Here is a 27522-nt window from a genome sequence, read left to right on the forward strand (position 1 = left end):
TGATTGTTCTGACGTGTGGTGACACAGAGCCCACCTCTTCCTGTCGGTGTCAGAAAGGCAACTTCACCATATTTAGCTGGCTCGCCGAAGCTCTGCACAGTTGATCTGTCAACCAGCCTGAAAATCTTGACACTCATCGGCGGATATAAAGCAGCGGTGACAGTTTTATTCCGGCATCTGGATACAAACTACAAAAGACGACGTTTTAGGGACGCGGTGTTTGGTAAAGGGGGCCGCGTCAAGAGCTGTTTTTAACGCGATAAAAGTAGCCGTCGTCTGTCAGAATCCCAACTATCCAAAAGCTCAGCTAACCTGCTAGCTAGTTATTGTAGCTGCCCCGACGCTTGCTGCGCCGTAGATACGAATTTATGTCGTCCAAGTTAATATTCACTTATCGGTAGGGACCTATTTGGACTCAGTAACCCCGCTGTGATGATATCCTGACAGCTCCTCTCCTCCGTTCCAGACACTTTCCTAAGCCTGGCTAGCGAGCTAACTTTGCTAACTAGCTGGCTTTCACTGCCACAGTGTCGCTTTGAGTAACCAGCAGCTTTCGCCGTGGCAGTGAAATCCGATTGGATAAGTTGACCGTGTGCAAACGGCGGTGAGCGGAGACGCCGAAGACCCTCGGCCGGTGAAACGACCGTACCGAAGGCCCCCACCTCCTATTTTCTGACAGTACACAGGGAGGGAGGCCAGCAGAGGCGAGGACAGTCGGCCAGTCGCCGCTGCAGAGGCGGCGCACCGCTGAAGGAGACACCGGATTGAACGGAGGAGCAGTCCCCAACGTTTAACAACTGTGATCCGGGAAGTGAACCGGGCAGGGACCTCATGAATGGAAATCGGAACTACAGGTAATATTTGTTAACGTCGTCCAATAGTTTTAGAGTCACGTTTTCTGAGAAATGCACTGTTGAGCTAATCTTACACCGGGACGAGGGTTAATGTGTGCGACTGTACCCAGTGAGTTTCTGCTGTTATTCTGCCTGAACATGAGTCATTATTGAAAAAAAAAATCAGTCATGCGGGACTGAATTCAGATTCTTCCTGGAGCTCGGATGTAAAATGTTTTTTGTTAGACGTCGGTCAGTGATGCTGAGATGATGTCTCGCTGTGAGCTCATGAGCATCGTCACCCAGGTGTGTGTATAAATGCGTGTGTTTATGTGTTTGATGAAACAGCTGCTGACAATAAGCCTACATGAGGAGAAGACACAGGGTGAACTCTGTTCTTCCAAGACCCCTGGGTCCTGGTCAAACCTAGACTGACCTCAACATATTTAGCAGTGGCATCTACATTTGACCTGTGTTGTCCTGCCCCTGCTGTGTGTGTAAAGCTAATAAAGTCACAGTGTGTAAGCAGGGAGGCCTTAGATGTGGCCGTGAAGCAAAACCAGAGATTACTGTTTTTTTTTATACCTTAGTTAGTCTGCAGGAGTGACCTTATATAACCTTGCAAATTCTTGGCCAACCCTGCGTATACACATGGCCCGTGACCACTGAACAGTCTGTTTCTTGGTCACAGTGGCAGTTAAACAGTCGCTACCACCTGGCTTTGTCTCAGCTGTAACGGAAGCTTTCCACTTATGTGGCCATAAACCGAATGCTGGGTACTCTTGATCAGCCTGTGACACATGATACAGCAGTTGGTTCCTACCCCGCTCCCTCCTCCTTAAGCGGACATCCCTCTCTTCTGTCTCATTAGCTCCTCTCAGGTGGGACGCTTCCCGGCATGGGTAGCATAAGGGACTGCAAGGTGTTTTCCTAGTTACCAAGCACCTAGTGCAATATTAGAGTGTTCTGCAAGGCCAAATTACAAGTTTGTTATTTTTGTTTTGTAGTGTTATCACATGATTTAGACACATTTTATGATATTTCTGGTCTTTTTGTAATCCCATGGAAAAAAAAGTGTATTTGTGTCTCCTCACAACACTCTAAGAGCACAGCACAAGCAATTTCATGCAGAGCATGTTGCTAGCCAGCTTTCTGTTAAGTGTATTAAGTAGTGTGGATTATGATTATTACAGCCAGACAGTGGCAAGTTATCCTGTGTTATTTGGCAGGATCTTGTTATTGTGTGTGTTGGTTCACATAACCATATCACTAACTGCCACAGGCCAGGCAGACCTGGGTGAATGATTAAAATGGGGCCCTCCATCAGTCAGTCGGTGGCCTGGAGAACACTGTGAGAAAATGCAAATTGTTTGCCTGCTTAGAAACTGTCACTTTTCTTCCCCAGTACTAGTTCGGGCGGCGGCAGCAGCACATGTGGCATGGAAACCACGGCTCTGGAGAGCTTAGCACCAGGGGTATATTAAGTTGAAGGCCTTTGAGCCTTAAGCAAATCAAATCCATTTTGATGCGCTAACTCCACAGTATGTCCACAAACACTTGTCACTTGATACTGATGAGTCGTTAAGCCCAAAACCAGTCACAATTTTTTAACATGTACTGATTGAAATATGTTATAAATTTAGTTTTGTGTTGCTATGTGGCCATCAATTTGGCATGTTTTAACCTCTGATTCAAAAATCAGGACAAAAGTATGTAAGCAGGTGCAAACGACAGACAGGTTGGCCATTATGAGCACCACAGCTATGTCAAAGGAGAGCCTTGAGGGTGTTATTCTTTCCATGTGTGTTAAGGCTCATATGATGTCATCAACACAAGCTTCTGAGTGGTGCCACATATCCACCAATCCACTTTTGTTTCGTCTGTGCAGAATTGCGCATTAGGCCACTTACTGCAAAGGTACCATCACCTGAAAGAAGTAGTATGATGTACCAATCGGACTCTTCAGTTTAGTCTGGGTTTTGCTCATAATTGGTACTGTTCCAAAACTGTTTCCTTTGGAAGTAGACGTGAAACTTGTTGGCCTAGCAAGCGTGAAATACCTTCATACCTCTGACTTGTTGGCTCACTGTGTGTTGTCGTGTTGATTGTTGTGAGTAAAGTCTACTTGCATGACATAGCGTGAGTTGTAAACATTGAATTTTCATTGATCAAAAATGTGCCATCTCATGCTAAGTACTATTACATATATTGTCCAACTCAAGGTCCAAAGTTCGACCACTAAAATGGGTAAGACCACACCCAAGAGTTTTAACTGTACCATCAGATAAACATAGTGGTGACAACACCTGTGAACACATGTGTGCTTGTTGAGAGATGCAGCTTACTGGAAAACAATAAGATGATAAATACAGTGCAGCAGGGGGCCTCCCCCACCCTCCACCTGTCGCACCACACTTTGTAATCAGGTGGGATTCGAGTTGTCTGGAGATGACTCAGCTCGATATGAAAGGCAGCCCTGGTGGAGGTGGGTGTTGCGGTACATTAATATATTGGAGGAACAAGTCTGTAATGGATGGTGTTTTTGAGGGGCATTCAATATGAGCCAACTGTTTGTGTTTGTTTGTGTCTTACACTGTTTTTCTGCCGGTTTCTCTGCTTATTGCATAGGACCCCCCTCCTCTTTTTCTCACACTGCTGTGTTTCCCGCTCTTTTTTTGATTCACAGACAGTTACCACCCCCCTCGCTTCCTTTCCTTGGTTACTGCTTCTGTTTTCTTGTCTGCGCCCCAGTGGGAAACTCTGCCTTCCCTGTCATTCTATTTGCAGGTCGATTCTCTGCGGATCTTGTACAGACAGTGGGGTTGGCTATGAGGGAGGCCTTAGCACTTGATTTGCAGTCTCTCCTCATAGTGCTCAGTTCATTCAAGCAGCCTGTTGACAATAGACACCCCCCCCCCCTCAAACCACCCATAAGTCTATCCATTGGGATATTGATGTTGGTTTCTATGGAGAATGCAGTTTAGCATTGGCTCATTGTAATATAGGAAGAATTTTATTAAATACAAAGAAAATTGTTGTATTAACCCCTCTTTATTCATTTCGTTGGACCATGTGCAGTAAATGGCATCAGTTCTAGCTAGTGATATTTTAACAAAACAGAAACATTAGGGATCTAAATACTGCAGAAGAAAAAGTCCACCCAAGTGTTTATTTGTAGCTCCTGAATAATCAAATGTTTTAGGCTGTGGGCAGCTATTCGTTTTCTTTTTTGTGTGTGACAAAACAGTGTTATAAATAGCTTGGATAACAAAGCTTTGTATTGTCTATTAGACTGTTAAATCCAAAGTGGATCCAGCATCCAAGGTGCTGCTTGATCTCTACTTTCTGACCTACATAGTTGCATAGCAAAAAAAAAAAAAAACGGCTGTGACATATACACTGCCCAACCAAAAAAGTCATTTTGATAGCTTTATGCAATGTTATGACATTTAATTCCATCTAGACTTGCATTAAGTTTTCACCATAATCTTTTATTGATCTTCGGAGAGTCACACCACTGTATAAAGTTCTCAAAGGGGGGGGGTTGAGGTCTGGACTCTGATGGCCAATCCATGTGTGAAAATGATGTCTCATGCTTCCTCAAACACTCATTCCCAATGTGAGCCTGATGAATTCTGGAATATGGCCATGCCATCAGGGAAGAAAAACATCCACTAATGGAAAAACCTGCTCATTCAGTACATTCAGGTAGTCAGCTGACCACATGCTCGTATGGTAGGCAGCTGCCATGATGGGTGCATCACTCAGCCGCTTTTCTTCTTGCCCTGATGTCCCCGGTACACTGGAACAGGGTCAGTCTGGACTCATTAGACACGTGACACACCCTTGAGTTTTTATTACAGAATTTGTGTGGAAATGGTTTTACGCTCACCATTTAAACATTTGCATAGGTTGTACTGTTGATTTGATTTCACAAACACTGCCAGACATTGCAACTGGAACGATCATTTAGGATGTTTTTCTGACCACGTTTCTTCTTCAAAGATGATAGTTCATCACCATCCTTTCTAGTTTTATAAATGTATCAGACAGTTCTTAACCAGTTTTTAGTAGTGTGGACAGTTTCCCGCTTTCTTTGCTTGATACAATAATTTGACCCTTCTGAAACAATGCATTAAGAAAAAAACTGCTCAATGCATTCATTAGGATTAAATAGCTGAACAGCTGAAATGTATTAATCACTGCAGTAATTATCCAATGGAAGCCTGTTGTCTATTTCTTAGTTTAATATAGGTGGTCCCTGTTTTTATTTAGTTATTTATTAGGAGTGTTTTATTATAATGCTTGTGTTGTAGACTGAGCGGCAACTCTGTTGACGGACACATGCGTAGGGCTCACAGCAAAACTCCTGTAAGTAGTCTGGGTAAACAGAGGGAGTAGTCATGAGATGGGCTTTGTGTGTGGGAGAGGGGGGACACAGAGGACCTGGAGGAGGAGGAGGAGGAGGAGGAGGAGGAGGAGGAGGAAGGCGGTTGTGATGTGTCACAGAGATTAGAAGCCAGAGCAGCCAGACCACGCTTCTTTTCCACCTCCTCCTCCTCCTGCCTCTGATTTCCCCCATGCCTTGGGATCTGTTTTTTGGGGAGCTGAAAGGGGCTCATATCTGGGGGAAGGTTATGGACAAGAAAAGAGGGATCTAGCAGTCTCTGGCAGAACCTGAGCAGTTTGTATTTGGGGTTCAGTCGAAGACGGGACAGTGTTCTGTTAATTCGTGATAGAGAAAATGTGTATCTACATTATTTAATGCAGTCTTATCAGTCTTATAAGGCTTTGTATATATCAATGTGTTTGCGTGTGTGTATATAACCATTCCTCTCCACTGGTCAATGCCAGTATAATATTTCATGTCAAATATTTGCTGATTCCAATGCCACATTAGTGGAGAGAACATGTCTTCTGTATTACAGCAGAATTATTAAGCCATAATCACATAAAATGAAAGTTACTTTTACAAATATGAAACTACCGGTAACTGCAATCAGCATGTTGACATTTTCAAGTGTCAGATGTGTCCACGAGTGGAAAAATGTCAGTATCTTATAAATGTTTCACTTTTTTCACTTCTTCTACTCCTACATCCAGTTTGTCACTATAAACATCAACAACAGGCCCGTAGACAATCAGTTATGTGTTCCTGGTTGCCCTCAGGAGTGCAGAATCCTGTTACATACTTGTCACATACCGAGCTAGAAACATACTAGCTGTGTCCTTTGAAGGTTGCATCTGGGCCCTGATTTCATCACAGCGAAGAAATGCAGCCTTCTTTTCTTGGTTAACGAAGGATCCAGCATCTGGAACTCTGACAAAAACAAACTGAATTTCTCAAACAGGAGCTGAATAGTGCTATCAGTACTTTCAGCTTTTCAGATTGATTTTTTTTTTATAATACACAGTTATCATTGATTTGTGACATCATCATCGCTGAAGATATCTACATACCTAAAATATCTGTGAATAAAAGTAACTATCTTTTAGGCTGTATTTCAAATTTTCAGGACCCTTTCTAATGCAGTTCAATTGTTAAAATGGCATTGAGTGTAGCCTTGTTTTGGTTGTAATTAATTTATTAGAGTGCATGTACAGAGCAGCCATCCTGCCTAAGTCAACATTAAAAGTCAACAACCCCTGGCCCCTGTCCACTGTTCCACTCAGGCTGGACTAGCAAGACAGAAGCTTCCTTTTAACCTGCATGAATAAAATCTCCTGGTTAGTGTAACAGAGCTAGTATATATGTATATGAATATATATGTGTATGTGTCTGTGTGCATGCATGTGTATCCAATAATCACCTTACCTGTGTCTTTCCTAATTCCACTGACTCAAATGACTCCCACACCTGCTGCTTTCTCAGAATGTGTGGCTGCCATGTGTACCACTTTACCTTTATTCTGCATCTGGTCTGCCCTGAGGGGGATTTCAGCATTTTTCGCATGTTGTCGTGACGGACCAGCCCCTCATCAGCCTTTTATGCGGTGGTCTGCTGGTGTTTATCTGTGGTGAAGAGTAGCAGTGACTCTCTTTGGTGCCAGATGCAACACTCTCGAGGTTGATGAGAGGAAGAGGAGGGAGGAGTCTGACTGTGTGTGTGTGACATGCAGCAATCCTTCCTCGCTAGCTATCAGTCTTTCTGTGGATGTCTGCGAGTGTGTGTTTCTGCTAGGTTCTGCCTGCTGTGACTGACGCCATTGTGCCTGGCCACTGAGCACTCGCCCTGTTCCCACAGCTCAGGCCTCTCTGGATTAGAAACACAACAGCTGTATTGTGCGTGTGTGTGTGTGTGTGAGCTTGTGTGGACATGAGCAGTCGTTAGCAGTGTGGACGTTTGTGTACTGGGGGGCTGAGGGGGTTTGCAGGGACTGGATGTCAGCCTAGCTTCTCACCATCCAGTTATTCTGGCTCCGAGCCCACTGTGTACAGTGTGACTGTGTTGTGTTGCAGAGCAGCAGAGTGGAATGAGTTCACATTGCTGAGATGTTTCTGCAAAAATATTCTTATGCTCAGAAAGGCATCAAAAATATTGTTGTGTTATGTAATGTTTATTTGACTTGCTATTTTGTGGGTGTAAGCAATAATACCTCACTAACTGACGACTGGAGACACTTACTCTTAAAATACTTGTAATATTACTGCTAAATACAACTTGGGGCAGAGCTGGACAAGGATTAGGTTGAGCAACTTCTGGAAGAAAATGACTGACTTTAAGCTTTGTTAAGCGCCTTCATAGGTTTAAACGCAGAAAAGCATTTTAAATCTTGGTTAGTATGTCGTATACAGTCATTTCAAGATGAGCTTTAAGTGAAAAACGTGTCACCTAGCCAGCTGACTTGTTTAAAAATGGTCAGCCAATAGAAACGGTGTAGGGGTGCCAGCTGACCACACAGAAGAAAACTGTGTTCAAAAATATTTGGCAAAAGTATTTGGAGCATATTTATGCTGAAGAGAAGGGAATTATGTTGCAGCATTCATTGGAGTGGATTTGATATTGAATTCCTGCCATAAAACTATGTTACTTTTGGACGGCAGTGTCGATAGACACATATTCAAGAGCCATGTTCAGAGCCTACAATGTGGCAGCATTACAACCAATATATAATTTAGTGGACTAAATAATTGACCAGGGAAATAAGAAATAATTGTTGCTGAATATAACCGGAAGAACACATATCAGAGTAAAAACTGGCATTGTGTATCTCTGATGTTAGACTTAAACAAGGCCTGGAGGCTCTGTTCTGTTTCTGTGCCAATAAATGTGAACACAAAACATTCGTTTTAAGAAATTATAACCTTTAAAAATAATTATCCAGCCCTGAATAGGGATGCTACTTTCAGCAGCAATAGAGGAAGGCTTGATTGTCAGTTTAATCTTCACATTTTGTCACTAACATACCTTAATAGAATTCATTTTGATCATAGTCAATGACAGATTTCTCTGCCTTTTGTCATCTTTTACTGTATGAATGAGCAGGCTCAGGAAATGAGAAATGTACTCTGACGGGCGAGGAGGATTAAATCTATCCTCTTCTGTTTGTTAAGGCATGTCCTTCCTGTAATTATCTGAAAGTGCACACACACACAGACACACAGCATTTTTCAGATGTGTGTGTGTGGAAGTTTCCTTAAACTCCTACACTTATAGTATAAAGAGTTTGTATTAATGTGCAAATTTGTCGATGAGTTTTCAGTCTCTTTGATGCATCGTGTACCTGCAGCCACTGTGTCTCTTTGATGTGTATTTTGTACTGCAGAATTTGGACATTCCTGTACTCCCATGCGAGTGTGTCTGTGTGTTAGGGACTGCACAGCTTCCCACACAAAGACAGAGTGGCCAGTTTGACTGTCAAGGTTATAGTCATCACATAACAGCGACATGTGAAAAAGAACGAGGTGCACTACTCACTCCACCTCCATCCATAGTTGGCTAGTTAAACTTTTCTCTCTGACCTCCTAACACACATGGATGAGCTCAGTGTGCACAAGTTTGTTATGTCTGTTTCTGAAGAAAGCTAGATAGAGGAGGAGGAGGTGTCCAGTGTGTTCCTGAATGTTGAATGTCTGTGTAGAAAAGACTGCAAAACACATCTGTGCAACATGCCTTGTAGATTTTCCACATCTCAGCGTGCTACCTGCGATGTGCGTGATGTTGTCAGGTCCCATCTGTGTTTACAGTGAGCAGTAATCACTGCAGACGGATGCCAGAGTGAAAGAAAGAGAAGGAAATCAAACTGTATTTTTAAAAAAAAGAAGAAATATTTCAGCTTCTTTTTTTCCTGCAAAAATATTTCAGTAGTTCCGTCACATTTATTTCAGTTTTAACCTCTATGTCCCCAAATGAATGATTGTTTCTCTGTCACCCTTGTTACAGAGGGAAACGTAATATTCCAACATCTCAAAACATTTCATCAGCAGGATTTGCAGGAAGCCAAAGAATGTAGAGGCAGGCTATAGCCAAATACCACGGCTGGTGACGGACCTAGTGTTTTGATTAGAGCGACACAGCTTGTTTGTTTTGATGGCTGTTTGCATCTCATCATATTACCACCATCCACAACACAAGTTATCACTGCGGGTGGCAACTTAGTTTGTCAGGATAAGGGACTTCTCATGGAGGAGGTTTGTGTGAATTTGAAAATGTAGCGTGTCTGCTACAAATGAATGTACATCTTGTTGTGTGGTTGTCATACCGAAACAAATCTATGTGGCTGTGTGTATGCAAGCGTGCTCTAGTAGGTGTGAGGTGTGATAACCAGAACAAAATCTTTTTCTTGCATCCAGTAGAGTTTCTTTTTCTTGATTATAAGTAACTCTGATCCTGTTCTGACTCCACAAGCAGGATGCTCAGATGAGTGTTTCTCTGCCTTTAGTGGCCCTGTGACTCACACTGAATGGAAGCCAGTTCTTAAAGGCAGATGAAAGCTGGAAAACACCATCCCTGCCCACTCTTTAATCCGGCCACTCCTTGCTATCCTCCACCTACTTACACTAACCTCACCAGAACCATCACAGTGCAGGGACTCTTAGTAATGAATGAACCTCTAAGAGGTTGTATCAAGGACTTCTCTACTAAGCAATGGACAACTTATTTCTGTAGCTTTAATGAAGACTTACTAAAATATCTGTCTCCCTTCTCTTTGTCACTCCCATGTGTGTGAAATTGGGCTTACCTCACCAAGGGCCCCCAGAGAATTACCATTACAAAGTTTATGTGCACAGCCTTGTGTGAGAGAGACAGCCGTGGAAGGAATTCCTTCACTTTTTTTCCTCGTTTTATCCCAGCAGGCTCTATCAAACAAGAGACCTTCACCTCCTATCAACCCTGTTAGCCCTCACTCCACAGCCCACCAGAGGAAACAGGGAACAGGGCAGAGCCAGAGAGCACAGACTTAAAAACCCAACTGTAAATAAACATGCTCGTGTTGTCTGCTGATACCTCACAGAAGGCTTTTATTCTGTTGTGGGGAGGGAGGATTTCTATGAACTTCCCTTCAGCAAGGCCCTCAACCCCCAAAATCACCCACACATGAGCCAGTATGAGTCAAATGAGCGATGAATCACACTTAAGCATGACTCTCATTTATTGGTGACACATAAGGGGCAGAGTTTTGGTGGAGAGCACCACTGTTGGGACTATACTAAGAAAAGGCCACGAGGGGTGTAAACAAATCAACACCAGCCAAGTAATTGAACTGTATAACAATAGCAGAGGGCAAGTTTAGTCCAAAAATTGTAACGGCATGTTGGCAAAACTAGATGTTTTCTGAAGTGTGATGTGGAAGGCAAGCCTCAGCAAACCCAAAAATAGCTCTGACATGAGTGTGGCACATTAAGTTAAACAGAGCTTAGTGCTTCTGAATCAAAGTGACTCATGTCTCAGACATCTTTTTTTTGTGCATCCATGGTAATGCTTTTTTTTTTTTTTCAAGCTCTGCTGCGTTACTACTATGCAGCATTCACCTTCCCTCTCATAGACCAAAAATACTTTTGACATAAAAATATAGAGCTTAGTTTCTTTCTTTCTTTCTTTCTCCTCAGGAGCCGTTGGGGCCCAGTCCCTATTCTCCATGCCTCGGCGGCCTGGCTATGGCACCATGGGGAAGCCAATCAAGCTGCTGGCCAACTGCTTTCAGGTGGAGATCCCCAAGATGGATGTCTACCTCTACGAGGTGGACATCAAGCCTGACAAGTGCCCACGACGAGTCAACAGGTTTGACCTCTACTATACTTACATTTAACTGATATTTCTTCATTTAAAAGCTCAAATGGTCTTTTTTTTAAACATGCCTGTATCTTAAGACAAATCTGTTGTTGCAGGGAGGTGGTTGACTCTATGGTGCAGCACTTTAAGGTGACAATCTTTGGGGATCGCAGGCCAGTCTATGATGGAAAGAAGAGTCTATACACAGCCAACCCACTGCCTGTGGCACCTGCGGGGGTGAGCATCCCTGCAGTGTTTAACACACATAAACACTCCCAACCAAACAAAAAGCGACTACTTGAAACCTACCTCCTACTTAGCATACACCCTCTCTGGTCTGTCCTGCAGGTGGACCTCGATGTCACTCTTCCAGGTGAAGGGGGCAAAGATCGGCCCTTCAAAGTGACCATTAAGTTCGTGTCTCTGGTCAGCTGGCACATGCTCCATGAGGTGCTGACTGGCCGCAGCATGCCTGAGCCCCTTGAGCTGGACAAACCCATCAGCACCAACCCTGTACACGCAGTGGATGTAGTGCTGCGACACCTGCCATCCATGAAGTGAGCTGTTGTTTTTATTTACATTAAGCTTCATTTACATGTATGGGAGCATTTATTTAATGCTTAAGAGATTAATATGAACCCATTTACAGTTTATTTATCTTGATCAATGACCACTGTGGCAATCAAATATAGAAATAAGAATGTGAAGTCAAAAGTAAATCTCACACATTGCAAAATAGATCCCTCTAATACTCCTTGTAAATATTTGCTTTGTCATAGTGGCACTGATATCAGCACTCTGATCCCAACGGAAATCAAACACAGCTTACATGGCTCTCACATACCACCGTACACTCAATATCACTTTTCCTAAGGCTCAGCAAGGGTGCAGTCGAACACAATATTGCCAAAGCTTTAATGAAAAACTTTTCCAAAGCATTATTAAAAAGCAGCTGACACCTTTCATTTATCTCTCGCGCCCTCTCTCTCTCTCTCTCTCTCTCTCTCTCTCACCAGTACATTGGCATCTTGACACATTATCAATTTCAGAATTACAGAAAATGGGGCATATATATATATATATATATATATATATATATATATATATATACACACACACAATAACTAATGTGTCTTCTGGACTGAGTAATAAAAGGCGGATGGGTCCAGGCAGTGTCACCACCCTCTCATTTCACTGATGTAGTTTCAGGCCATATTGAATAGCGGCTGATTGTGACACTGTATAAACAAATATTGACCCACATCCTCAACTCAGGAACTGTCAGATAATCTCACATTGGTTATTTGTCATCTCCTGCACCATTCTCTTCTTGCTCCATGTTCTTTTTTTTTTTTTCGCTTTAATTGTTTTAGCCTCCACTCATAATTCCTTTTATTTTCTTTTTAGGTACACTCCAGTGGGTCGATCCTTCTTCTCAGCCCCAGAGGGCTATGACCATCCTTTAGGAGGTGGAAGGGAGGTTTGGTTTGGCTTCCACCAGTCCGTGCGCCCTGCCATGTGGAAGATGATGCTCAACATTGATGGTGAATTTTAATTGTATTACATCCTTCTGAAAATACAGCAGGACATATATTTGTAAATATAGGTGTGCATGTGTAAAGTTTCAGAGATGCACAGTAGTACAGGTTTTTTCTTTCTAATATCTTTATTTTAGGTACAAGAAAAATAATGCTGCTGTCTTGTGCACAGAAATGGATTCTTCCACAGCGGGGGAAATGAGATTTTAATAATTAAACAGATAGATTAGAATGACATGGAGTCTCCATGATGCAGACTATTTTTAGATATTTGTGCATGATCAGTTTACTTTCTGTGGTGTTTTGTTTAAAGAAATTTAATAGCTTTATTTAACATAAATCCAACCTGACAATGTTACACTCCCAAGGCGATGTCGGTGAAACCTGAACAAGAGCTAGCTAAATGATATTCTTTAGGTTTTTTTCCATCAGTGGGGCTGATGTGAAGTCGCTATGCTGCGTGACTAAAGATTTTAGATGCACGTCAATATGCAAAGAGGAGGAGGATATGGACAGGTCGTCGCAAGCGATAAAATCAGGATGATTAAATGAGAAGAGTGCAGTTAGGACAGCAGTCAAGAATTTAGGAGAACGCTTTATTCTTAAGGATGTGTATCCTCTGTCCTACAGCCCTCTGCACACATGCAAACATGGTGCAAATGGAGACAAGACGTTTTTGATGATATGCACTTTTCGGGAAGTCTTTGATTTAGAATGACATGTTCTAGCTTGACTTTGAAAAAACAGTCTGTGTGTGAGAGAAAGAGCGTTTGAAAACACTGAGGAAAGTGTGTTTTGGCTGGATGGGAACTGACTGTTGCTGTGGAGACAGGGCTGTGTGTGTGTGTGTGAGACTGCATGAGAGAGACTGGTGGGTGTTGCTGAGGTCAGGAGGGTAGCTGTGTGTAGAGCATTTCCTTGAGACTTGCTTTTGTTTTGCTCTGAGTACTTGAAGCCTGTCTCCTTTGGAGTCTTTCCCTCTCTGCTCTCGGAGTATCTCTTTGTCTTATTTTCCCGCCTTTTCATCCTTTTGAAAATCCGTTAGTCAACTCAAGTCCAGTCTCCATTAACAAAAAAGACCTCCAGCTGTTAAGGCATTCAGTGCGGCATTGTGAACGAACAAAATGATCTAGTGAGCTATTTAAATACTTGATGGCAACAAACACTGCCACCCACACTACACTGTATCATGGGTAATAAAAAGCTCATGTATCAAGTCATCATAATTACAGAGAAATGAGAGCTTTTTGAACGTTGCTTTTGACTGACTCTTTCTAGAAGTGAAAACACAATGCGTAGGGTGAACAATTATGACATCACTTCCGGTTTATGGTGTTTCACAGCTTGAGCAAATCAAAGGTCAGACGTGTGTCTACATTGCCGTCATCTGCCTTGTAAAGTGTGCGTTTGCAGTTTTTTTTGTTTTCATCACAGCAACTGAGAATGATTATTCATCAACTTCCTATACACTGCACCATGTTCATCTCTGTTTCTATTTTTGGATTTGTTTTGGTGTTTTGTCATTATTTTTGTTTCCCTACGGAATTTTAATGTCACCTGTCATCTATGAATGTTTTTGTCTGCAAACATGAAATGTGCCCAAAAGCATCAGTAAAATGTGACTTATGTGCCCATGGATAACATCTTGCCCCCCTATATAATGCCAAACAATACAACGGCAGATGTGTTGACTGCTTTTAAGGTTTTTTTTTCCAGCTGTGTTAATCTATTGTTTTGTTTTGTTTTGTTTTTCAGTGTCTGCCACCGCCTTCTATAAAGCCCAGCCAGTTATCCAGTTCATGTGCGAAGTGCTGGATATCCACAACATTGACGAGCAGCCTCGCCCTCTCACAGACTCGCACCGGGTCAAATTCACCAAAGAAATCAAAGGTGAAGCCTAGGAGTGCACATTGTGCCTGAATGTGTGTGTTGTGCCATTCGCTCACAGACATGTTCTTGATGCTGCTCGAACACTGTTTTTTTTTTTTTTTTTTTAACCAGGTCTGAAGGTGGAGGTGACACACTGTGGAACCATGCGGAGGAAGTACCGCGTCTGCAACGTGACCCGTCGTCCTGCCAGCCATCAAACGTGAGTCAGCCTCTGGGCGGGCGAGGAAACAGGAGACTCTGGGAAGAGAGTGTGCTTGGTTTAGGGGAGGGCAGCAGAGAACACGGACCTGAAGACGCTGCGAACACTGTTAACCACCGTACAAACCAGATAATGGCTGACTCATCTGTCAACTATACAGCCAAGATTAGTCATCTGTTAGTGGAATTGTCAGGGTAGAATTTCATTGTGTGCTACAGCTATAATTCCATTTTAATAAGCTTGATATTTACTCTTATTCAATCCAACAGTCACATATTGGTATATATTATACTATGTTTTAATTTGTAAACCTTACTGTATATAGAACATTGCACCAGTGGAAATCACCTTAAATAAGACAGGTGTATTTAGTCAGTTTTAAACAGTACTGTGTGGTTTTAACAAAAATAAATGTTTTTTGTTTGCAGGTTCCCTTTACAGTTGGAAAACGGTCAAACTGTAGAGCGCACTGTAGCTCAGTACTTTAGGGAGAAGTACAACCTGCAGCTCAAATACCCACATTTGCCCTGTCTACAGGTGGGCCAGGAGCAAAAGCACACCTATCTGCCCTTGGAGGTGAGAGGAAAAAAGACAAACCCCACTCAGTTGTGCAGTCTGACAGCTGCATGGAAAGCTCACGCATGCACAAAGTAAAAACATTTTAATGGCTGAATAATAGATGAAATGCATGTTCATGTTTTGCCTTGGTTTCCCTGCAGGTGTGTAACATTGTAGCTGGTCAACGGTGCATTAAAAAACTGACAGATAATCAGACCTCCACTATGATCAAAGCCACAGCTCGCTCTGCACCGGACAGACAGGAGGAGATCAGCAGGCTGGTGAGTACTGCAGACACCTTTTGAAACAGCATTCAAATGTTTAGTTTTACATTATATAGGTGAAGGATTGGAGTCATTTTGGAAATGATTGCCTGCAAGGTATAGTAAGTATAGTAGGTGATTAAAGATTCTAGCAAAGACAGCCAATGTGTGCACAGAAAACAGCTGATAAGTGATAATCTAGTTTTTATAAAGCCCTTGTTGCTAAGGTTGTCAACACTCGGTTGCTGTGCAGCTCATCTTTATGTCAAATTGCTGGTTTTATAATCACCCACATACTCCTTTTTATATTGTTAACGGAGGCATGCCTGCCCGCCTCTCCATCACATTTGTACAATTAGAGTACAGGCGTACCGGGGGTCAACAAAATGCCAGTGTTGTAATGGCTTTAATGTGAAGCCGCTCCAGCATATGCAGCTTCTTGTTTATGGAGAGACTGAGAAACTGTGCGCTGGCTGTCTCTGGCCACTATCAGATTAGCAATCCACGTTTAATACCTGTTGCTACCTTATTAAACCACGTCTTCCTATCTGCTCACTCTGCAGCAAAATAACTGGACTTGCGTACAGGAAATTATTGCAGACGTCACTGTGGCCGTGGTTTTTTTTTTAGATGTGCCACTGCTTCATACTGACAGGGCACTGTAGGTGGAATAAAGGACAAAACAAGCAGATAAGCAGTCTCTCTCGGGACTACATAATGAAGTCTGTAATACATTTGGATGTTGTTCCAGTTTGGCTGATCATCTACCCTCTGTTCTTTAAATCATTATGGGCAAGGGTGCTGACACCTGACATTTTCTGCTGTGTCAGTAATTCACTATTCCACAACAAATAGGACTAAAAATTCTCACATTTTGGCAGATTACCCCAAAGACCTGAGTTCAAATTGTAAATTTAAGAGACTTTTTTCCCATTTTGTCTGACCCAACCTTTGATTTTTCCCACTTGTCTTTTCCCTTCAGGTGCGCAGTGCCAACTATGAGGCAGACCCTTTTGTGCAGGAATTCCAGTTCAAAGTGCGCGACGAGATGGCCCATGTGACGGGGCGAGTGCTACCCGCCCCCATGCTGCAGTACGGCGGCAGGGTGAGCACAGAGCACTTTATGGTACCCTTCTTTTAAATCACGCCCATTCTTTCTGTTTGTCTGACACGCTCTCCCCTTCCGTAGCCTTTATTCCACCGACTTTCTGTGTGGGGAAACTAACTCACTGGCTTCTGTCTGTACTTCATGGTGTTTGTCTCCCTGGCTTTTGTGGTCAAGTCTCAATAGGGCAGCATTTGGTTCCTTTAGAAAACATTTGTTCTGTAAGGTGTCAGTATTCTATGCATCTCCTACTTCTGATACAAATCAATGTAGATTTTTATTGTGGATTGTTGTGGACTATTGAGACTGAACTGCAATATTGATTAACATCTGTCTTTTAGAAGACACGCGTATCATACACCTGCACATAAAGCTTCACATGATGCTCACATCAAACTTCATCTTACATAAAATATATAGTGCATCACACTAGCTTGGAAGAATATTTTCACATGATTGATTTTTAAGTTTTAAAAATGTTACCTTTGCACATTTCTTGTGATTTGTGTGTAAAATGTTTGTGGTTGACAGATGCACATGGATTGTCTGTGTGTCCATCCAAGAGTCAGTCTGGAAGAACAGTTTGAACATGAGTGTTTGCCTTCATCATCTTGACGACATGTGTTGAGACTGTGATGTTGTTTCAGAACCGCACTGTTGCCACGCCCAGCCACGGCGTGTGGGACATGAGGGGAAAGCAGTTCCACACCGGGGTGGAGATCAAGATGTGGGCCATTGCCTGCTTTGCCACACAGAGGCAGTGTCGGGAAGAAATCCTGAAGTGAGATGCTTTGCTTAAGTGTTTTTTTTTTTGTATCTGCACAGATAGTGGTGATGATCCTTTATGAAGAATATTTACGATATTCCTAGAAATCTCTTCTTTTTAAGCTCTAATGATGGTACAGTGATTAACTGGGCATTGATGCTGCGTTGAGCAAAAATAAATATTTTTGCCAGCTTTGATTTACAGAAGTTTACTACTTACTCTTTCGTGTAGGAGCTTCACAGACCAGCTGCGTAAAATCTCTAAGGATGCTGGGATGCCCATCCAAGGCCAGCCGTGTTTCTGTAAATACGCCCAGGGAGCGGACAGCGTGGAGCCCATGTTCAGACATCTGAAGAACACCTACGCCGGACTGCAGCTCATCATCGTCATCCTGCCTGGAAAGACTCCAGTCTATGGTTAGTAAACTAACTTTAAAATTGTTCTTCTGTAGATGCAGGTTGTTAGATTGTGCAGTATGTCTCTGTGCTACTATGTTAAAAAGACTTTGTAACCACTTCTAGCGGAGGTGAAGCGTGTGGGAGACACCCTCTTGGGCATGGCAACCCAGTGTGTTCAGGTTAAGAATGTGGTGAAGACATCACCTCAGACTCTGTCCAACCTCTGCCTCAAGATCAATGTGAAGCTGGGAGGCATCAACAACATCTTGGTGCCTCATCAACGGTGAGACACACTCTGTCTCTCTCATTATGTGTTTCATTGTTTGTTTTAATAAACTCTATTAAATGTTGCTCTTTCACCAGACCATCAGTGTTTCAACAGCCAGTTATCTTCTTGGGAGCAGATGTTACACATCCGCCGGCTGGAGATGGAAAGAAGCCTTCAATCGCAGCAGTTAGTTTCTTCCTTACCCTTTCCTCTCCACTGCATTATTCCCCTCCACTTAAACTATTTTTTCTGTTCCCTCAGGTGGTCGGCAGTATGGACGCCCACCCCAGCAGATACTGTGCCACTGTGCGAGTCCAGAGGCCCAGGCAGGAGGTGATCCAGGACCTGGCCTCTATGGTGCGGGAATTGTTAATCCAGTTCTACAAGTCAACCCGGTACAAGCCTACCAGGATCATTTTCTACAGGGATGGAGTTTCAGAAGGCCAGTTCAGACAGGTCAGCTCCCAATGCATTCTCTCACTAAAAACATTTTTACTCGGGCAGGGTGAGAACTGAACACCTGAGGAAGGAAAAACGCACCATTTTCTTGATGCTGTCAGAACTATGTTGTAGAGATGGTATGGTTTTGATTTAGGTGCTTTGTAGCGGATGGGTACAGAGGAAGAATATACTGTAGGATTCATTTTTCTGAACAACGGTCTCCCAAAAATGTCTTCAGTTTCTAAACCTGTTAAAGCAGAGTTTTGCTCCTCTTCCTCAGGTGCTGTATTATGAGCTGCTGGCCATCCGTGAGGCCTGTATCAGCCTGGAGAAGGAGTACCAGCCAGGCATCACCTACATTGTTGTGCAAAAACGCCACCATACACGCCTCTTCTGTGCCGACCGTAACGAGAGAGTGAGTCCCCACCACACACACACAGACACCATTTTCACACACACGTCTTTGCATTTGACACATTAATGGTAGCCATTAAAGCCAGTACAGTGCGTTATGTGTTAGTCCATATTCTTTTTTTATGCTCTGTATTAGCACATTAAGTAATGAAAATAGGACACTTTAATTACCTTTTGTTGTCGATTGGACTGTTCACCCTTCTAACCTCTGTAATTACATTCGATTAAAGTATTAGGGCCCCAGTGCCAACCAAGAGCTCTGGAGTGGCACTCAAGGCCCCCAGAGAAAGACCCAGCCAGTAACAACCTTATTTTCAGTGCAGGCACTCTCATGCAGAGCATTAGGCTCTCTAGGGCATTAGGCCTTTAATTGGTTGTTTAGGAAGCACTTGGTGAACCTTTTCACGGGTGGTTCCATCAACTAGTTCTTTCTTACTTCCGGACATCATTTAGTGCTTGAAAAGCTTCTGCTGGTTTTTTGTGTGTGTACCATCTTTCATGTTATGTTTCTTTTATTTAATGGCGAAACAAGGAAAGAAAGCTGTAATTGATGTTAATTCTGCTTTACAAGGTTGGACGTAGTGGAAACATTCCTGCTGGTACTACAGTGGATACAGACATCACGCATCCCTATGAGTTTGACTTTTACCTCTGCAGTCACGCTGGAATACAGGTCAGACCAACCTCCTCTCCCCTGCACAACCGGCAGCATTTAGCTTCTTCTGCACAACAAGTAGAGATAATACACAGGATTCAAGAATAAAACGCTCAGGAGGAAATACACTTTTTTTTCTTCTTTTTTAATCAGTTGTCTTTAGTTTGACCCTGAAAAAGTAAAAGCTTGCCCCAGCAAAAATGTGCTACTCAATACTTTTCGGCTTCAAAGGCATTTCTTAGTAAGATAAGTTTAAGGGTATGCAATTTTATAAAACTAGTGTAGAACATCCTCAGATTTGCAGAAATTAAATGTGTGGAATGGAAATACTTCAACACAGTACTGTCTGTATACAGTCCTTTTCACTGGGATTTAATTCTGAACAACAATCTGGTACTGGATTATTATACAGTATGTGGAAAATGAAAATGTTTCTTTTAATTTATAATGCAAAGACATGCAATCATGTCTTTACATTATACGTCCTGTCAACTGTGCTGAAATTCCAATCAAATGTAATTATGTGTTAAAAATGTGTCCTTTGACTCTCCACGTGTAGGGCACCAGTCGACCCTCCCACTACCATGTACTGTGGGACGACAATTGTTTTACCGCTGACGAGTTCCAGCTGCTCACCTACCAGTTGTGCCACACCTATGTGCGCTGTACCCGCTCAGTCTCCATCCCCGCGCCAGCCTACTACGCCCACCTGGTGGCCTTCCGTGCCCGCTACCATCTGGTGGACAAAGAGCATGACAGGTGAAGAGAGTAAACAGCAGCTTATTCTGTTTTTTTTTTTTCAATGTGTGCATCATTGTTTGTCATCCATCAAAACCACTTTCCCATTCTGTTTCATCCTGCAGCGCTGAGGGCAGCCATGTGTCTGGTCAGAGTAACGGTCGGGACCCCCAGGCGCTGGCCAAAGCTGTTCAGATCCACCACGACACCCTGAGGACCATGTACTTCGCCTAAGCTGACACCAACTTTCCCCAACCATTGCCACCCTTTACACACATACACAAACACAAACACACACATACACTCAGAACAGCCACAGCCATGCACGCCTGGCTTGCCAGTCAAGGAGTCCTCACAGGTGCAAGTTCCACCCCACCCCACCCCTACATGCCTAGTCAATCCGGACCTGACACTGTGCAGAGGAAAGCAGGGAGGAGGAAGGGGAGGAGGCACCCCCACACTGGACTGAGGATGCAAACGCTGCTTTAAAAACAAACAAGAGAGAAACTCAGCACTATTATGCAATATTGAACCAGCCAACTAGTTTATTTCTACCCATATCAGGCCCCCTTTTCATCGCCCCTCCTATCTGTTCTTCCCTGTGTGTCTCTTATACTTGTGGCTGAATGGGTGTTTTCTTTTTTCCTTCCTTTCCTGACAGCCTATAATCTGCTCCTTTGCCATCTTCAGTACCTCAAGTCAGTTTGAGCAGCAGCACTTTTACATTCTGTCAGTTTTACTGTAGTTTGTTGTTGATCCTCCCCAATGTTTGAAATGAGGGAGCAGAGAAGGAAGAGTCAGACTTAGTTTCATGGACAAGAGGTCCTCCAAGTTGCCACTTTTTGTTTTTGTGTATCCTTACTCTCCTTTCCCCTCTTGTCATTTTAGTAGTATCACCAGTTGTATGGAGCTACTTGTTCTTTTGAGCACACTGCCACCTGTTGGCGACGAGGTATAAATGCCCCCCCAAAAAGTCACGACAAGGAGTTTGTTTTGTGAGATTTCAGAGCAGTTTTCATTTCTAGCAGTCGGCTGTCACTTTTGAACAGGAGCAGTTTGTATTGGCTGATATATCAATTGCTGAATCGACTTTTATTTAAAGTGTAACACTGTCATTTGATTCTGGTTGTTATGTCTCATCGACATTATGTGAAACATTTTTTTTTTTTTTTAATAATCATTTAAGCTTTTTTTTTTTTTTTCAGTGTGCATTCATTTCCCTCAGTGCTTTATCTTGCATTTTCCTCTTAAGTTAGAGATGGTGGGTAGGCTGATGGTCTCCTCTAGTGCAATAATCACTTTGAACGAAGGGAAGAGGATGTTAGGGGACATAAAATGACTCATAGTACGGCGAGTATCCTCGAAAGGTGAAAAAGTTTGCCACTTGCAAGGCACGTTCATGTACTGCTCCTCAGTGAGTCGGCGTGTTTTTTTGAATTTGCCCTTGCTTTTGGGCAACATGGTGCATCTGCGGTTTGGGTGATTATTGTGTTTTTACTTGAACTGAAGGTTTTTACGCTCTTCTGTGGTTCATGATCAACGGGCATGATTTCCTGATCAGTTTCTTAATTCCTAAGATTAACAAAGCTTTTCAAGTGACAGCAGCAAAGTGGAGTACAAAGGCCATAAAGAGTTAGTATTCAAGTGCCTGGTGGAAGTGTTTATTGGTCAAAAGCTGCATAACTTGTGGGGTAAAAAATGATCAAAAAAGCTTAAATGGACAGCAGATGTTTGAAGCAAGAAAGTTTCACCCGATGCCTCTTATTATTCTCAACAACAGTCTACTGACTTTTCTATACATCTCATTCAAAATCAACCTAAGATCAATATATTTATTGTATTCGCCTATACAGCAGTGTTGGCTGTTGGCTTTGCTTTAGAGCAGCAATTCAAGCAAAGCAGGCCAAGTTTTGCTTAAACATTCAGCCGTCATGGATCCAGCTGCTACAGTTTGTAACCACGGGGTCAGGTTCACGGGCATGGGTTTAGCCTCGGTAACATTTTACTTTTAATAATAGACTTACCTGCCCATGTGACTGGCCCAGAGTTTGGACTGGTTTCAGAGTAAAGCTGAGGAGTCTAGTGTATGACCCACATTTGCAGCAGGAAGTACAGCTGACCTTCGTGGTGAAGTGTGCATGTAGTTGCCACATAGCTCCTCTCATAGATTCTTTTCTTTTTTTTTTTTTGGAGGGGGGGGGGTAGTTTTTAAAAAGTTATCTGCACTAACAGAAGCATGTGTTTCAGGACGGAACACAGGCGTGGTGCTACTCTGTCTAAATTTGAAGCTGAACCTCTTTTGAGTAGGTGGGTTAGGTAGGAAAGAAAAAAAACTAAAGATAAACCTCACATGCTGACGGACAGGAGAAGGTCTCAATGCTTTGGATGGTGCAGGGAGGTGTAGATTTCATGGGGGTTAGATCAGCATAGTGTAAACGGTACAATGGGCGGTGAGGTGTAAAGGGGTCCCTGCCTCCGCTGTTGCAATTGACTGCCTTTCACAGGCTAGCCTTCCAGCATGGAAGCCAGTGGGTTTGAGCCTTCATTATTTCACTAGTATATGAAAGCCTTTTTAAAAAGCCAGATGGAAAGTATATTTGTACATTTTAAATTATGTAATGCACACCACTTATTTTTGCTAACAGAAAAATGATGTAGTCTAATTATTAATCTTAGTAATAAATGTATCATTATAAGTAACGGTTTAAAAAAGAAAAAAAAGGTATAACAAAAGTTTTATTATTGCAATAGACTGTTGACTTGTTCCCGTGTCACTGTATAACGTATAGTGTATGTGTGAACAGTGGTGGGGTTAGTGACGTGTGTTTGGACTGTCATACTGTTATCGATAGGGATGTGGACTTTAAAAACCACCTCTTGCTTTGGTGTTTGCGGGAAAAAAAAGTTGCTGAATGCTTATTTTTCCTTTTGTTTCGTGGATGTTTTCACAGTTAGAGGACCTCCCCATTAAGACATCACAACTCTATTGTGACGACAAACAGGTAGAATGGATCAAGCTTCGGCTTCTCGAATGTTCTCTTCAATTGGTGCTTGATGCCTGCTCCTTATCGAGAGCGGAAAGGAATAGGCGAAGGAATAGGTTTTGGAAGTCCTGGTGGTCCATTTCAAAGATCAGTAAGGGGGTCGTAGTTCTCAGTTCTTTGTGTTAAAGCCGATTGGATCTGCTCTCCTCAGACTGGCCTCCTTATTCGAGCCACTTCATGTGCACAAAGCCTCCCGGTAAATCTGCAGCGGTGTGACAAAGCCTGTAATCTCATCTTTTGCTGTCTTTTCCTGTTTTTCTCCCAAACATTTACTCCTCCTCCCCCCTGGTGCCAGAGGACTACATTCCATGGCCGTACAATCTCATCCAAATCCCCCCGGGAGGTGTAAGGAAGGTTAGAGCTGAAGGACAATGTAGTGTTCACTCAAGTCTGTTTTTGGAAGGAATCAAAGCTGATGAGGGTACATTGGAAGTTGAAGAAAAGACTGAGTGTGTGTGTGTGTGTGTGCTGGGGGGGGGAGGGGGTTGGGGTGGGTGGGTTGATTGACTCACTGTATCTGCTGTCTAATGGATGTTCAGGTTGTGTAATATTCTACACCCTTGAGAGCAGTTGAACACATGTTTACATAGCAGATGTGTTTGCCTCGCTTACAGTTGAAATGTCATCGGCTCGGCTTTGCAAATATTAGCTAGCGGGGAAGAGACCTAAGATGAGCACGACCACGTGGAAGTAAAAGACGATGGGATACAAAGACGTTGAATCTGGCTTTCCTAAGCAGGAGGAAAACAGTTGTGTCAGACTCGCGTCCTTCAGCCAACGTGTTAATAAAAGCTGGAGAGTAAACACAGAACTTCAAAAGGTCAGCGCCTCCATTTTTAATATAAAAAGTTCCATTTTGAGTAAATCGATCAATATCCCTGGTTTTGGTTGCTCTCTGTTTTGCAGTGGAAGGTAGCAACGGAGTGAGAAAAAGTCCACAGAAAGTGCCTTTCCTCTCGATGGTGCTGTAAATTGAAAGATAAAAATGTAAAAGATATGAAATTTCCTTTACAGAAACACATCGCAGTGCAGGAATAGCTGCATTTTTACACACACTCACTGTTTGTTTTTGTTTGTTTTTTTTAGAGACAGCAATGCAAAGTTGTGTTTCATGTATTTAGACATAAAGCCTATGTAGACTTAGAATATTATGCCATATATGGTCGTGGTTGAGCCCTTGCTTCCTAGTGCATTTAGTGTCTTGGACCAATGGTGTTGTTGGTACAGTGGAATGTGTTTTTGGGTGGGTTGCCAGGGATTGCGTGTATGGGGGGAAGGGGGGGCGGGAGTGGGGGTCATAGCTGACACCATAGCACCATAGCACGGTGTATGTGTTTGTGACACAGCCCAGCCCACAAATGACAAACATAGCACAGCACTTTAGAGACTGCCACTCTCACTCAGACACATAGCCAAGAGGTTTCAATCTCTGTCCCTCCAGTCCCTTCCGTCCTCCGCCTTTAGGAGGAGCAGGAGAGGGTCCAAACCTCAGCGTAAACGAGGAAGTCGAAGGGGATGTGTGTTACCAGACGAAGCAGTCGGTCGTTTAAAAAGTGTGCCTCATGCTCTCGTGACTTTGGCTCAGATCGAGTCGGCCTGCTCCTGGGTGGCGGCTCTGCCACTCGCCGCTTTGTAAAAGCTAGGGCTGGGTGTCGAAACATCAGTCATCTGTACCTCCCAGATCAAAATTTATAAACAGCAGCACAGATTTTTGTTTTGTTTTTAAACAATCGTACACTTTTGCACTGAGGATTTCCTCTTGAATGGCATTTACATTTCCACTGAGAGAAAGCAGTGAGAGCCAGGTACAGACAGGAAGCCAACAGAGCCAGTGTCAGTATTGAGACTTTTCTCATGACACCCAGCCCTAGCAGCAGCAGCAGCAGCAGCAGCAGCCCATGGCATTCTTTCATCTTTTAGTGCAATGCCCTGCCATGTGTCTTGTCCCTGATGGAGGGAAATGCGTGCCCAGCAGTGTCCTTGTCTTGAGCCAGTTGGGGTTCACTGAAAACTCGAGGATGGTCTGATGCTTTGTGGGTACCTTTTCAGTCCAGGGGGGTGAAATCTTTCTATTACAAGAAATCTCAACAACAAAAAAAAAGAAACACTGCACCTCACTTACCTTGGTATGCTGCATATGTTATACTACATGAAAGAAAACTGCAAATTGCTTTTATTATGACATATAATGCTTGAGTAATGCCTGATTGCGATATTCTTATACAGTAACTATTTTAGAGTCAAAATAAGTATAACTGTACAAATATTCTGTTTTGTCTTAACACTTATCCGATTTTGAAAAATTGTTCTTGAGCCGACTTTTATTTTGTTGTCCTATTTAAATGTGTTGTTCTTTAAATATATATATGAAATATATATATGCGGAATATTTTATGGTGTATTTATTGAGTGCGTTTAAGCGGCTGGAGTCTCCGCATCATTTTTTTTTTTTTTTTTTTTTGCAGCATGGTGGGGGCGGAGCCAGGAGGAAAGAGGCCTTTGTAGCCCCTCCCCCTCCATGTTGACGCCTTATTCTCCTAGACACGCAAGCACAACAATATGGAGGGGGGCTGCGAGGTGGAGGAAAGGGCGGAGGAGGACGCGGCCTGGCGTTCACAGGTCACCTCTTCCTCCTCTTTTTCTTGAATATTCTTTAGCCCTCCACTACTTCTTCTGTTACCACCTGAGAAACCCCACATGTTGCCGCTCATCTCTGACGAAGGGAACCATTTCTGAACCAACACTGACTTGAGTGTCGAATAGCTGACTTTTCATCCCAAGCTGCTAATTGGTACGGTAGCCATGTAGATTCCCCGAGCCAGTAAAAAAAAAGTTGGTGAGTGGAGAAGTGTTAGAGTATAAATAAAAAAAAAGAACTGCAGGGGGAAGGAAGGAAAGATGTCGGAATGACATCATTTTAGCGTAGGCATTGCTTCTTTCCTCTCTTTAAGTTTTTTTTTCTTGTGCCAGAACATTTAAAAGCAGGAACAGGTCTCATTCCACAACAAAAGACATCTCGCCTCTGCCTTAAGTGCGTTCTTACATAATCGTCATGTCACTTTGTGATGCCTGCGCTGGTCGGCCTGTTAAGAAAACTAGCCTTGATCTGCCCTGAAGTTTCCCACCAGCCGGCATCTCTACTCACATAAACCACTAACATTGCTACAGAACCTTAAACTGAAGTGTAAGCTCTGTCTCGTGATGTCAGAAGAGAAATCAGGCCTGCGTTCAATCTGCATTTGGAACCCTTCTTTGTGAATTCAGATTCCCTTTATGTCAGTCTGAATTATGTGTTAAGTCCTTATCATCGTCGTAGGTGTTCAGTTGCAGTTTGAGCCGGGCCTGATGAGAACCAGGACGTTCCCCACAGAGACCTGTGCCTGTGTATATATATGTATGAACCAAGGATGTGTTGTGATGAATTGTTTTTCTTTCTGTTGGTCGTCCCTCACCCCCATCGGAGGATCAGAGACATGGACCTTTTGAGTGTTGTGTTCCAAAGCAAGTAGGCCCTCTTTGTGCTTCAAACCAAAATAACACTTGGTTTGGTTTAATACGAAATGTTTACCATGATGTTTACTCCCATGGCTGTCCGACCTTTTAACCAATTTTCATCTCATTTGCATTCCAAATGACTTCAAACCAAATATCGCAGAAGAGATTAGGCTCCTCGTGCCGTTTACCTTGTCTACATGTAAGGGTTTTGAAGACAGAATATTTGAGTGGCCAAGGATTTTCAAACATTTTTTTTTGTGTCGTCATTTGTTTTACAGCGTAGCATCACTCTTGTGTCAGTCTTATTTCAAACTAAAGATCTTGGGCTCTGATACCTCTGAGTGAGGCACCAGCAAACTGATGTAATACTTTGAACAGTGAACCTTCACCACCAGATGATCCATGTCTCAAATCTCTGTGTTTTGCAAAGGCTCTGTTGTACCAACAGCTCTATTCCTTTTTAGTTTTTAATGTCTCTTCTTTTTGTAATTCTCTTATAGGTTGTTGGCCCTTTTAGTGTTGCTTTGCTTCAGTTTGAAGTGTATCTTTGACTAATACTTGCAATAAAAGGCTTTGCTTTACTTTGGTTGTCTTGGTGAGATCCTATTTGTGTCTGTGTGTTTAGCTGTTTAAAAGCATATTTAATTAGGACTATAGTGCACATTTTAATCCTACTAGCATTCATTTTAACGCCAACATGTACT

General features: G+C 42.9%; 1 protein-coding gene across 2 annotated transcripts; it reads left to right on the plus strand.

Annotated features, from left to right (window-relative positions):
* Positions 1–62: 62 nt before the first annotated feature.
* Positions 63–25701, plus strand: ago3a (argonaute RISC catalytic component 3a). 2 transcript variants are annotated; one of them, XM_028425613.1, is made up of 19 exons: positions 63–854; positions 10884–11055; positions 11163–11283; positions 11395–11603; positions 12454–12590; positions 14340–14474; positions 14586–14673; positions 15102–15249; positions 15393–15512; positions 16477–16620; positions 17247–17380; positions 17597–17781; positions 17887–18046; positions 18127–18217; positions 18293–18487; positions 18753–18887; positions 19458–19559; positions 20101–20300; positions 20405–25701. In XM_028425613.1, exons 1-19 carry the CDS (start codon positions 836–838, stop codon positions 20511–20513), a joined length of 2604 nt encoding a protein of 867 aa, XP_028281414.1. In that variant the 5' UTR covers positions 63–835; the 3' UTR covers positions 20514–25701. The 2 variants fall into 2 exon arrangements, with proteins under 2 accessions (XP_028281414.1, XP_028281415.1); XM_028425614.1 differs by having other exon boundaries at positions 16477–16599.
* Positions 25702–27522: the final 1821 nt, after the last annotated feature.

Source organism: Parambassis ranga, chromosome 16 (assembly GCF_900634625.1).
Source record: "Parambassis ranga chromosome 16, fParRan2.1, whole genome shotgun sequence".
NCBI classification, from domain to species: domain Eukaryota; kingdom Metazoa; phylum Chordata; class Actinopteri; family Ambassidae; genus Parambassis; species Parambassis ranga.

What these genes read in the sequence shown, in the direction of transcription:
- ago3a (XM_028425613.1), top strand. An exon ending in TGAGCACAGAGCACTTTATG is followed by an intron (nt 16,621 to 17,246) that starts GTACCCTTCTTT and finishes ATGTTGTTTCAG; the next exon opens with AACCGCACTGTTGCCACGCC. An exon ending in GTGCCGACCGTAACGAGAGA is followed by an intron (nt 18,888 to 19,457) that starts GTGAGTCCCCAC and finishes CTGCTTTACAAG; the next exon opens with GTTGGACGTAGTGGAAACAT.